General features: G+C 41.1%; 1 protein-coding gene across 1 annotated transcript in view; it reads left to right on the forward strand.

Annotated features, from left to right (window-relative positions):
• The window catches only part of pitpnm3 (PITPNM family member 3), an 88,475-nt gene that overhangs the window by 50,092 nt on the left and 25,864 nt on the right, over positions 1-12,519 (forward strand). The window contains 3 exon segments of the mRNA XM_071496317.1: positions 7,387-7,576; positions 9,782-9,904; positions 10,648-10,835. Coding sequence (XP_071352418.1) covers positions 7,387-7,576; positions 9,782-9,904; positions 10,648-10,835 — 501 coding nt within the window.

A 12,519-nucleotide genomic window follows, 5' to 3' on the forward strand; every position in this document is an offset into this window, starting at 1 on the left:
ACAATGCAATGTTAATTAGTATGCTGATGACATTTCCAGCCCCTGCAAGCCAGTGGTCATGTGAAATATTAAACTCCCAACCTTTGTTAAACGCTTTTGTTTTTTATTGTGAATTCTCCCCCTGAAGCTCTGGAGGCGGACAAATGATTTTTCAGTGGTTTCCACTGATCCTGAGGCCTCTGCAAGGAATGTGTGTTTGTCTAATTAGCCACTGTTACTTTGTATTCAGGTTTCATTTTGGTATCAATTTCAGAGTGGAAGTTAATTGTTGATGGTGGTAGCTCAGTGATGAGCAGCAGTCAGTAGATGAGTCCTCCCATATGGCAGACTATATTGTATCATCGCCATTAAACCTCACAGGTCTTACTCCCTGCAGTCTTCTGTGTAGAGTAATGATGTCCTTGACTGGAAGATATTTTTGAGATACAGGTAAAGGTAAATATGTGTCTTTGTTCACATGTTTGCTTTTTCTTTAGTCTGCTGTCTGTGCAGAGAGCAGATTAAGCGTAACTAATGATTTCATTTCAAGTTTAATGTCATATGTTCCAGTGGTCACCAGTTTTATCTTTGACAGTGTCACTTAGTTTGTCACTACTCTCCAGTTCCAAGCGGATGATGTTTTTGTCTGAATTGTCACTAATCACCGGGGCTGAGAGAATGTATTCAGCAGTCAAGTGTCTGGTTTTGTGAGTGACGTTAGCAGGACTGAGGTAGTGACTGGAAGCAAGATGACTGTAAAGAGATTTGAGTACTGTAGCCGCTTGGCAGCTTGACGTCGGCTTGTCTCTGTTCCCTGCTTTTGAATGCATGTGGACACACACACACACAATGATTACATACAGGCAAGCATGAACTTTAGCTTGAAAAGAGACTCATTTTAAAACTCTATGTCACAAAGGACCAAAGAAATAAATAAATTAATGCCAAGTGATATAGATAAATAATTCAACAATTTAATGCACAAAGCAAAGCATTCAGAAACAGGCTGATCTATGTATAATTCACTGATCCCACCTTATTTATTTGGTTATTTAATTGTTTGATTTCTTTTCCTGCAGGACGTTTAATTTTTCTTCATCAGGATTATTTTTTAGAAAGATTTTGTGAACATGGCCAGAGTCTAAATGAAACTTGAAGAATCAAACTAATATATTCTTTACACTTTTCAAGGTCTAAAGCTCCCAGTCTCATCTAGAAACTGTCTAGACCGAACATGTCAATCTGATACCACTCTTGCTTGATCTCCCAATAATTTGCATGAAGAGGGGAAAAATGTTTTAAAATGTTTCCAAATAAATAAATAAAGCTATAAATATATTTAGTGCTCTCGTGATAGTAAAGCCAACCTATGCCCAGATGGCACCAGGTCCTCAACATATTCTCACAATATGTGCAGTCAGTAGGCATTCATACACGCCCACTCAGCACCCAACACAACACTTATTCAACTACACTTTTGTTAGTTAACAGTGTTTACTCTAATGACAGCGTTGGACATGTGGGTGTGCGCAGCCTCATTTATTTGTGTGCCAACATAAACATCGCAGGAATGGGCAACCATGCAGAAAGGAAATGCTGGTGTAATGGGTAATTTACTCTCATTCTGGGTAACAGATTGGCTGAAAATCGCACCACGGAGTGGAGGTGGCAAAGCCTCTTAGCGCCTCAGATAAACTTTCACATAAACAAACCACTCTGGACGCAGTGCTTGATAATTCCTTATTTACAGTAGGACGTCCCCATAGAGAGTGAACATGTTTTTCAGCTTGTGTTGTCCTTGTTGCCACGTGTGCGCATGGCCTGCTGTGAAGGGCTCGGAGCGCTCATTATTAGCTCTGCCTGCTAATGAATGTACCTGACAGTGCTGGGTAGGAGCTGGGTGTCAAGACAACACACACGTAATCCATATACACACACGCACAAATACAGCCCACACAAAAACAGTTGGAAAAGAGCACTGAATGTGTATTATTGCACCATAGCACGTCCAATTAACAGTGACAGTGAAAAGGCTCCCAAATTGATTTCCTCTCACAGCCAACGCGCCGCCTCTGTCACAGTTTGAACAGAAAGAAACATTTCAACCGTTAAAAACTTTATCTGTGCTGCAGGGGAGACAAATCTAATAGATTCATGTGGATTCAGTGTCATTGTACAGGATCATTTTTCCATCAGGGTTGGAGGAAGAGGAGGAAGCCTATTGGCCCATGCACACAAGTGACCTCAGTTCACGGAGATAGACACTCATTATTCTGGCCATCGGCAGCTGGGAACATGCCGCTACTATTTCTGAGCCCTCTCCCTAATTAAGAGGACTCTGCAGAAGGCCATTGCTGTTCATGTTAATTGTGCAAACGTTGTGCCAACCATTAAGAAATGGGGAGAGTAATTAAGCAAGAATCTGACAGACTTCAGAGATTTCAGTTTGACATTATGTGGAGGGCGGTGGGGCAGCATAATAGAGTCTATCTCAAGGTTATGCTGCGTGAGATGAGGCTGATTCGAGGTTTACTCGTCTCACTCGACCTTTTCTTCTCCCTGCTTCTGTGAATGGATGTCTTGATCGTCACATTGCCGTGAAAGCTTGAGGAAGACATACCGAGATACTGTACGTATCTCGGTATGGACTAACTGCCCTGCTCCGGTGTCATAGAGTGACTCTGACAGTGATCCAAGAAAAATAAACATGGCATGATGAAACCTTACAGCCAATCTCAGTGAAACTTGCGTCCATAACAAAGCAGCAAATTCAGATTTTGTTTTTTCTTACATAAGTATGTTTTTAAAAATGTGCACTTAAGAGACACCATAACATAACCTCAGTGTATTCTCTGTTAATATCACTTTTACCATGAGAGCAGAGAGATGTGAACGGGGTAAATGCTGCCGCTCATGAGCGAATGACTCATATTTTGAAATAACGGGGGCAGACTCATCATTGCAATGTGAGCCACGCTCCTCCACCATTCAGGGCTCTGCCGACGTGCCTCCTTTTGAGGAGCAAAAGCCTCGCAAGTAACATCTTTGAATGATCTGCTATCTGTGTGTACTAGCTGGTGGATGTCAAGTCTGTCAGTTCTATAGACTGTTAGATGACATTTTGGACGAACATGTGCTCTTAATCAAGAATCTAAATCTACAGCCACACTATAAAACCCAGAATGTAAAACACCATCTGTCTCTGACAACGATTACATCGCTCTCCAGTTTTGCTCCATCAAAATCGTATGCCTGAGATCACAGCCACTATTTCACTGATCACAGAGAAATTATAGTTAAGATTATTAAGATGAATTATAGTCATTAAAATGTAGATTGGATTCAGATGGTGTGGTGGTACAGAGTTTCCTAAGCGCAACTTTGTATAGACATAGATGTTAATGATCGCCTTGAATTAATTAGGATCATTGATTCTGAACAGAAAATAACCTGCTGCAGTCATTGAGGATATCGTACCTTCAAACTGCCTCAGCAAATAAACCAGAAAACACTCTGGCTCATGCACGTACACACACACACACGCACACACACACGAACAAATCATCTATGTGCACTCTTCCAAATGTAAAACAGTGGCTGCTCTGTGGTAATAATACTAACAAGTGCTTGCATAATCAAGCAATTATGCAATGCAAATAATGAGTGTCTCACCTGACATTTGTTGAACAGTGCAGCAGGTGTTAAACCTCTGCTCCTGTCATGTGACTTGTGAACCCTGTTCAGAGGAAGAGCTGTGTTTGGAATATTAATCAGAGCTATTTCTTTCTTTCTTTTTTTTTTTTTGTGAGCGAATGTGTGTGTGAGCAGCAGTTGTTAACAAGACTCTAATAAGATCAAGGCCGTGTAACTACAAAAGCTTGGTCCAAGCCCTCAGTGGTACTTAGTTGGGATGTTGGGATTTGTCATTTTAGTTCTAAATCTCAGTAAATAGGAACCTCATAAACTTAATAATTTGTGGTATGATGGTATTTTGTTGCACAGCAGGTCTTCTCCCAGGACCAATACATTGCTATGAGCTTGAAGTGCCTGAGCTGAATATTTCTCACAGAAACTTCTGTAGAAAGAATGACACTGTTGTTATGCAAATAACTGTGTGCAGTACAGTTCAAGTGACGCTGAATATATTTCAGAGGGTTCCCTTTTTCCTGTTTTCTTTCAAGTCTGCATGGGGGAGCAGGTTATAGAGTAGAATCTCAAAAAGCTGCTCTGGAGAGCAGAGCAGGGTTCATGCACCACAGAGTCGACACTGCAGAAGCAAACTGCATCTCAAGAGTCTTCAGGTGATGTTCATACGCTTCTCTACTGACAGCAACACACCAGAGCCACATCCTGGGCTGTGACGCCTCACACTGCTGCTCATTAGTAGCAACTGGTCCGATGGGAGGCTGCCAAGAGTGAAGCTACAGGAGAAATACCCCGACTGAGAATATGATTGATGGAGATTATAGGAAAAACAAACTGTAATCACACAAATGTTTACAGAGAGTTTACAGTTACGCTGGTGGCTCTGTGATCTTTGTGCATTTTTATGTGTTACAAGCAGAACACATAGAAACAGAACCTGTGACTGGCCATTTTGCGGATGATAGGTTTGCCTGTTTGATTTTTACATATTTCTGTCAAGCAGAATATGTTGACTTAAACATTTTTCAATCTGTTTATGAGGCGGCTGATGTAAATAATTGCCGTCTAACAGAGATCTGTCAGTGTTTGTTGTGATGTGGCAGTGGTGAGATTGTGGAGGTGGCTTTACCCACTGCAGATAGCAGACCCATGCTGTTGAACACTGTGTTACTGGGAGCACAACAATCGCATCTATTGTCTCTTTTCTTCCCAACATGTTTCCCAAAGGCTGCAGCACAGTATTTTGTAATTGCTACACAAATTGGCCATGGCTGCTATAAACATGTAATAGTGCAGAATCATGGCTGTAATTAGAAACAAGTGATGATAATGGAATTGGATTTTTTTTCCCAGAAGAAGTTATAATCAAAAAGGCTTTGGTCCTGAAAATAGGACTATAATGAGAAATTTACACAACCGTGCAGCCAGTTCAGACAGTCAAGTAAATGGCTTAATCTGATTAATATACATCAGAGCATCGCAGTCAGTCAGAGAAGATTCAGTTGTTCTGGCCCCAGTCGTTCACAAGCTGAAGGGAGTATTTTCTTGCATAGATGGTACACAGACTCCATTTTTCCTTCTCTGGGGTATTGTAACCATGGCAACACAATGTTTGGCTCTAATAAGACAAAGTTTATAAACCCCCAGAGGCAAAAAAAAGGGCCTTGATGTTACTGGACTTACAAATAAATCATGACAGTCCAATGAGAAGAACAAGAATATCTCCCACCTTGGGAGAAATACACTCATTTGATCACTTTGTTTTGGTTAAAGTAGATTATATTAGAGGATTGATATTTAGTCTTTGTTCAGTAAAGAGACTGGTGCAGAATGTGTTTAGATTCAATTCATTTCAACTTCAATTTAATTACATTGCATATAACAAGACATAGTGTTGTCATTCTATGGTACTTCCACTTGCTAAAAGTAATTTAGTAAAGCACACAATAATATCTGTAGAAGATAATCCAAAGGCTGTTGTTTACACTTTACACAAACGGTGCAGTTGGTGGTAACAGTGCATGAGCTCACAGTCGGACAGAGAAAACAAAAAGGAAGGATAACTTTACAACCCCACAGAGATGAGAGCAAGAGAAAACAGTTAACTTCAGTCATAAGATAAAGCCTCCACCTTCAAACAATTTCAAAACAATTATTCCCCTGCTGTATTTTCTTAGCTGGCATACACTGAAGTGTTGGAAGTGGAAAGTGTGCAGTGCCAATAACTTGTGCAACCACTGGGCCCAGGAGTTGGTCATTAGCTAATTATCTCCAATCCATAAGATAAATGCTTGTGCTTTTTTTTAAATGCTCTTAAATGCTTTTGTGTGTTTTTTTAGTGCCAAAAAAACTCATTAAAGGCAAAAACAACTATGAATTTATCCGACTAACAAATTTTGCCTGTGCATTCAAAGCCGATATATGATGATATATTCCTCCTCTCCGTAATAAAAATGCATAATTTACCTACACTTTTGCACTGGGTGACATTTTTCTCTTTACAACGAACGTGGGCACCGTGATTTACTCTGACTCAGTCTCAAACACACTATCCTGCTGCTAGAATCCACGGCAGAAAATATTCCCCATCAAATGTGGTGTTTACTCCTGTTTGAGTTAAATTTGCTTATATGAGCACAGTGCCAAGCTGTTTTAGGAGACTACTTAGCCATATTTAAAGATGTACATCTTTGTTCTTTGTCTGAATTTGAGGTATGTTGTACAGAGAAGTGGTTGTTCAGATTGTAAAACCTTAGGGTTTCCAGGCTATATAAATGAAATGGGTCTGGGACTCAGGGCCACAGACCTTTTATGGGAGATCTAACATTTTGAGAGACAGATTTTGGTCTTTTCATGGGGTTTGTGGACTATAAAAAATATCAAGCACTTCTTAAAGATCTTGTTAGCAGGTAGAACTAAACATGTCACAAATCTATTTTTGTACTGAGCAGATTGAACTCAGATCAAATCATTGGTGATCTTGTCACTTGTGACTCCCCAAAATGTTGCATTGTAAACATTTTTGTGTCAGTGCTTCATGAAAACTGTCAGCCCTCATCCTCACACAGAGGTTGTGCCCTTCTGTGCAGTGAGGTGTCCATGGTTACTGACATATTTCTGCCTCGGTGTGGCACCGCCGCCTTTTCCTGTGATCAGAGCGTCTGATGGATGGTGACAGGGTTGCCACTGCTGCTCAAGGAGAGAGTGGGGGGCATCGCCATCCTTTACTGTTTCCCCCATGCTGTCACATGAAGTGTCTCTCTTGATCCACGTGTGCACTGTCACTGCAGCACACACGAGCAAACACACACACACCCATTCATGTCTATGCAGCAGGAAAGGCACAGAAGCTGTGCTCTCATTGTTGTTACCTCTTCAGGTTTGCTATTGTTTTATTCCCTGAGATAACATCCGTCTTCTCCATGTCTTGCTTGTGTACACACACACACATCATACCATTGTGGAAAAGCCTTTGTGTCTCCAATCAGATGGAGTGCATCATGAACAGATTGAATGAGACATTAATAGATGTAGCGTAGTCAAGGGGAGGCATATCACAAAAGGAGCAATGTGAACTTTCTCTAACCTTCATTTATTTTGACATTATTATGCATTAGGAACTGATGACTGGCATTTTACTGGCTCCCAAGGAAACACCAAACAAAGGGGCTTTGTAAGACAGAAAGTGGTGATGTCATCTGTTGTGTTTCTTCATCTATCCACCGTCCTCCCTTCCTTCCTACCCACTACCGTCCCCTCCAGTCTGAACCCATACAGCTATGACGAGAGCTGCGTGTCGAGCAGCGTGGACCACCTACCCCTGGCCGCCCTCCCCCTCCTTGCTATCGTCTCACCACGCTACCAGGACGCCGTGGCAACCGTCATCGCCCGAGCCAACCAGGTCTACCGCAGTTTCCTGCAGTCAGAGGACGGCCAGGGATTCACGGGTCAGGTCTGTCACGCATCCTTCTGGAGAGGTCAGGAGAGGAGAGAGGAACTCCTACACTCTAGTTTCTCATCACTGAGTAATGGGCTTTTCACACTTTACAATCAATGATTGTCAAAGGAAGTATAGATTCTCTCTCTTCTACGTAACAACTACTAGATGCATTTTCTAATGAGGTGATGGTGTGTGAAAAGACTGTTCACAAGTTGAATTTCACAGCATTAGCTTGAAGGGCTGTGAAAGGCAATGTGCTTGCATAGCTTCAATCATACAAAGTTGTCAAGGCTGAACAACGGCTCGGACTCAGATGCAGATTGACACAGTAAGCGAGTTCACAATGTCCTTTAATCAGGCAAAAGTCGGTACACAGGAGATCAGTCCACGGAGCAAAGGTATCAGAATCGGTGGGCAAAGGCAGGGTCAAAAACCAAAAACAAGACAAGATACGAGTAAGGCACACGGGGAATAAAGGCTGGAACGTAGTCATACAGAACTAGACGAACTGGCACAGAAGGGAGGGAACACAGAGACTAAATACTCAGGGAGAGGGAAGACAATGAGACACAGGTGCAGCACATTAGGGCAGGGCAGGTAATCACACAAGGGGAGGACACATGAGGGCAGGAAGTGAGGAACCTGAAACGAGAAAAGAGGTGAGTATCAAAATAAAACAGGAAGTACAAGACAAAACACTAGGGGAAACAAAAAAGGGAACTCAGCTATCCAGCTGAGGCATGACACAAAGTATTCAAAATGGAATTTAAAAACAATATTAACAAGTGTCCATCAAATAATTGAAAAAAGTTTTTTTTTATTCCAGTTAGCTGCTGTAGTTCAGCTTGTTTGAAATGAAAAGCTTCAGATTGTCAGGCACGTGATTGAAAGCCACTGGTCAATACAATCTTGATGAGCCAATCAGATGTGACCTTAGACATTCGATACAGTCAGGTAAGGTACAAGTTAACAGCCCCACGGGTGATGAAAGGTAATTACAGCAATCCCTTATTCTTGATTGGCTCTTGCTATTGTGGATGGATGATGCGTGTTGTGATAGTTGGTACTTTCAGTTCGCTGGCATTGGACAGTGGCTTGATGGATGAATACTATTGATATTCTTATTTAATTTCATAATTCCTCCTCCTCCTAGTTTAGTGTCTACAATTTTATTTGCCCATTCAAAATTATCAAATTTCAACCTTGTCATTTTTTCACTCAGCAATATTTCCTCTTCAGATTAGTCTTCTTGTAATTACCTTTATAGTAATGAGCTGTGGGGTTTTTCATTCCAGCAGTTAATATGTTTAATAGTTTACTGCCTGGTGATAGTGGACACATGGATTGGCACTCACCTGAGAAACAGGAGCTGTGTCCCACTTTCATACTGCATATTGATTTTAAGCAGGTTATGAAAGTGTTGTGTGTTCACAATGCAAAAATCACAAAATTAAGGAAACTCAAAAAAGTACACAAACTAGTGGTGCATTCATGCAGTGTCAGCCAAATGAGAAAAACAAGAAAACCTGCACAACAGTCCCAGATGGTTAGCCAAACTGCTTGCTTTATAGTCCCAACAGACGAATGGACTAAATGAGTGGGGCTTCCCCACTGGGTTGCTTGTAATTACAGCCTGAACAATATGTTGTGAACTCAGCGTAAAAAAAACTGCTTGTTGAGTGAGTTTGAGTGAGCTGCTCTTAAATGATATTGTCCCCCAATGCAATGCACAAAGGAAATTGAGGGGCAGCTCACTGCTGCAAAACATCATTGTATGTTATAGATTGTGAATAGTGTTGAAACAGCTCCAGAAGGACACATTACAGGAAAATAAAAAATGAGTATTAAATCTTTAGAAACAGATTCAGCTTTCCCTTTTATTGGCAGTGGTGTAGACTGATTTATGCTATTTGGTAGGCATATTTCATCATTATCTGTTTGTACAAAATGGTAGAATGCACTGATTCCTTGCATACTAATTTTCAAAATACAGTATACTTTGATAGTTTGTACATAGTAGATATTATATCCTCTTATTATATAGTATGGGACTGGGAGACATTGAGGTTTTATATCTTCCTGTCCCTATGAAATATGTTGGTTTCTCATGCTTTTTTATTCCATCCATACACCTCTCTAATTGTCCTCCTGTGGAAGCTCTTACTGACTGAGAGCACCACATGTGCAGGGTGTCTAAATCCTGAATTTCCCAAGCAGGTATGCCTGATGGGCGACTGTGTGGGAGGTGTGCTGTGCTTTGACGCTTTGTGCTTCAGCAACCACCAGAGGCCCGGCAGCCCCAACAACAGCAGCAGGAACAACAGCACTGAGAGCCTGAAGGTACGAGCTCAGTGTAACAGTGAGGAGATGATGATGATACTCAGGGCTGCATGGTGTTTGGGAGACTATGAGCAGCTGGCGAAAGAAAATCTTGCTGGTGATACAGGATGATGATGAGATGATCAAGACGACATGTCTGTTTTATCCCTCGTCTCTAAACCTTGGCACGACTCCCTGTTCTTTCAAGTGAAGTCATTTTTACAAGACAACAGTCCTATTAAGAGTGGCTTTCAGAAATGTCACCATACACCAGCGACAGTGTCCTCAGCTCTGTGTTTTTCTGAAGTGTCGTGCTGTAAATCAAAAGGAATTTAATTGTGTGTGTGTGGATCACTATTTGTTTTCAGTGGTTGACTTGATGGGAATATGACTTTTTCTGAGCATAATTTTAAGGAGTCCCTGCAGTGTGTGTGTGTGTATGTGTGTTATATATTCATTGTAACATTTGTGCTCTCCTGGAGTAGCTTGTCATTTCCTGTCCTTTTCCTCCTGCTAAATGTTGCATGATCCCCACTATCTGCCGATTACTCCCTCCCTCTCTCCTCCTCCCCTTTGCCATTCAAATCCACTCACGTCTAATAGATTCAATCTTGCACAGGCCCAGTTTTTGCCTCCCACATTTAACTGTTCACCTGGGAAAATGCATCAACTCCCATCCGGTTAAGTGTAATCTCCTGCTGCAGCCACTGCTGTGAGTGTATGAGACTTCACAGTAACTTGTACATTCTCCTCCTTCTTCTCAGGATAACTCTGGCCTGCTCGGGGAGTCCAGCCCGGGTCTCAGTTCTAGCAAGAGGCTGAGTAAGAGCAACATCGACATCTCTGCCCCGAACGAGGGGCACGGTCAGGGTGGGCCGCCACTCAGCCGGAAGCAGAGTGACTCGTATGATGGAGATACCTCGTCCACTGGCCAGCACAGCTTTTTTCCCAGGTGGAGCAGCACACATGAACATACTCACACACAGGGATTGTCATTATCATGATATATACTGACTATATGACAGAAGACTGGTTTGTCCCCCATCAGACATTGTGACTTTTTACATATGGGTATTTATCCATTTAATATATCTGCTGTATTGGGCAATTGTGGGCAATGGTGCCGATAAATGAACAGAACTGGAGTGGCTGTAATGAACTTTTTTTCATCACTGTGGTTAAGTACTGTGATTTTTCAGGTATTTCCTGATATTCTTGTCTTTTCCATTAAAGATTAATTGTCCAGATCTTTTCATACTAGTCCTGTCAAAATGTGGCTTTAGTTTAGTTTAAAACCAAACTTAAAAAAGCAACATTTAGGATCAGCAGTTGTTGAGAAAACTGAAGGACAGACTGAGATTTCTCGATGTATTAGTAGGACAAGCAAGTATATCAATATCATGACATAAAATTACATGTGTCATGATTGAGTATTTTATCCACATTGTTCATCTTTATGCACATACATAAAACATACACTTTACATGCTGCACCTGACTGCACCTCTAACCTAAACGTGATCCAGATTTTGACTTTTATCCTCAAAAAAAGGTCCTAACTCGGAATTAAACACTTATTAAAACATGCCCATCAGCTCATCGGTAAGTAAGTAAAAGCTTTGGTAAACTCCCTCTAATCATAGACTTGGACCAGAGTTCTGTCAATGCAGAGGAAATAAAAACCAAGAGGATTATAAAAGTTGTCAAATGCGAAATGCATGGCCTGTTTTTTTAATTTATTTATGGTCTTTAAGCAAGAAGTGACCTTACATACAGTTGTGCGTCCACAAAGAAACATACACAAACACTCCACAAAGCCTGTAATCTCAATCAGTCTGCTTCAGTCTTGCAACAAGAATGGAGGGTTATGAACGAGCAGTGTAAAAGTATAATCATATAAATATATTGTCTACGAAGTGCGACTGTTGGTCAATCTGGAAATATACTGGGGCAAAATGAGGGTTAGTGTTTTGTGTGAAAGCCAAAGGTTTAAATTCTCTTGTAAATACACACACAAAGAAAAAGGTTAGATCACTAAAAACATAAAAATCGTGTAAATGTCATAGAAACTGGTTAACTGCCAGTTTTCCTGCAGGAATGGAAGTAAATGAATAAACAATTGCTACAGGTGGCCCAACTTATGTTGAGGACTTACAAATCCTCTGTCTGTATAAAGGCAGTGTTGGAATAAACCATTGTACTACAGCCTCTGATGCATAATTAGTGCTGTACTGCAGGAAGTAGTGCTGCATACATCAGAATAGTGAGGAAAAACAAGGATGTAACACAGGGAGATGGAAGTGGTCTCTTCCAGGATGAAAATGCCCCCATCCATAGGGCATGAGGGGTCAGTGAATGGTTTATTGAGTATAAAAATTATGTGAGTCATACACTATGGCCTTCAGAGTCACCAGATATCAAATCAAGTGAGAGCTCTCCACCACCATCTACATGATACATAGTTATATAAACATAATTATAGGTACACAACATTTGGATAATTTAAAGGAGCTATTTGTAAGTTTTGCTATTTGCCAGCATTAGCATTAGCAGCTGTTCACTTACTAGTCTTTCCCAGAGCGTCAGTCATTGTTGCTTTTACAAGACAAGAGGTGCTATTACATCCTCTTAGCAGTG

The sequence above is a fragment of the Trachinotus anak genome, unplaced genomic scaffold (genome assembly GCF_046630095.1).
Source record: "Trachinotus anak isolate AG129_WGS33_773 ecotype Australia unplaced genomic scaffold, CSIRO_AGI_Tana_v1 ptg000014l, whole genome shotgun sequence".
Classification (NCBI taxonomy): domain Eukaryota; kingdom Metazoa; phylum Chordata; class Actinopteri; order Carangiformes; family Carangidae; genus Trachinotus; species Trachinotus anak.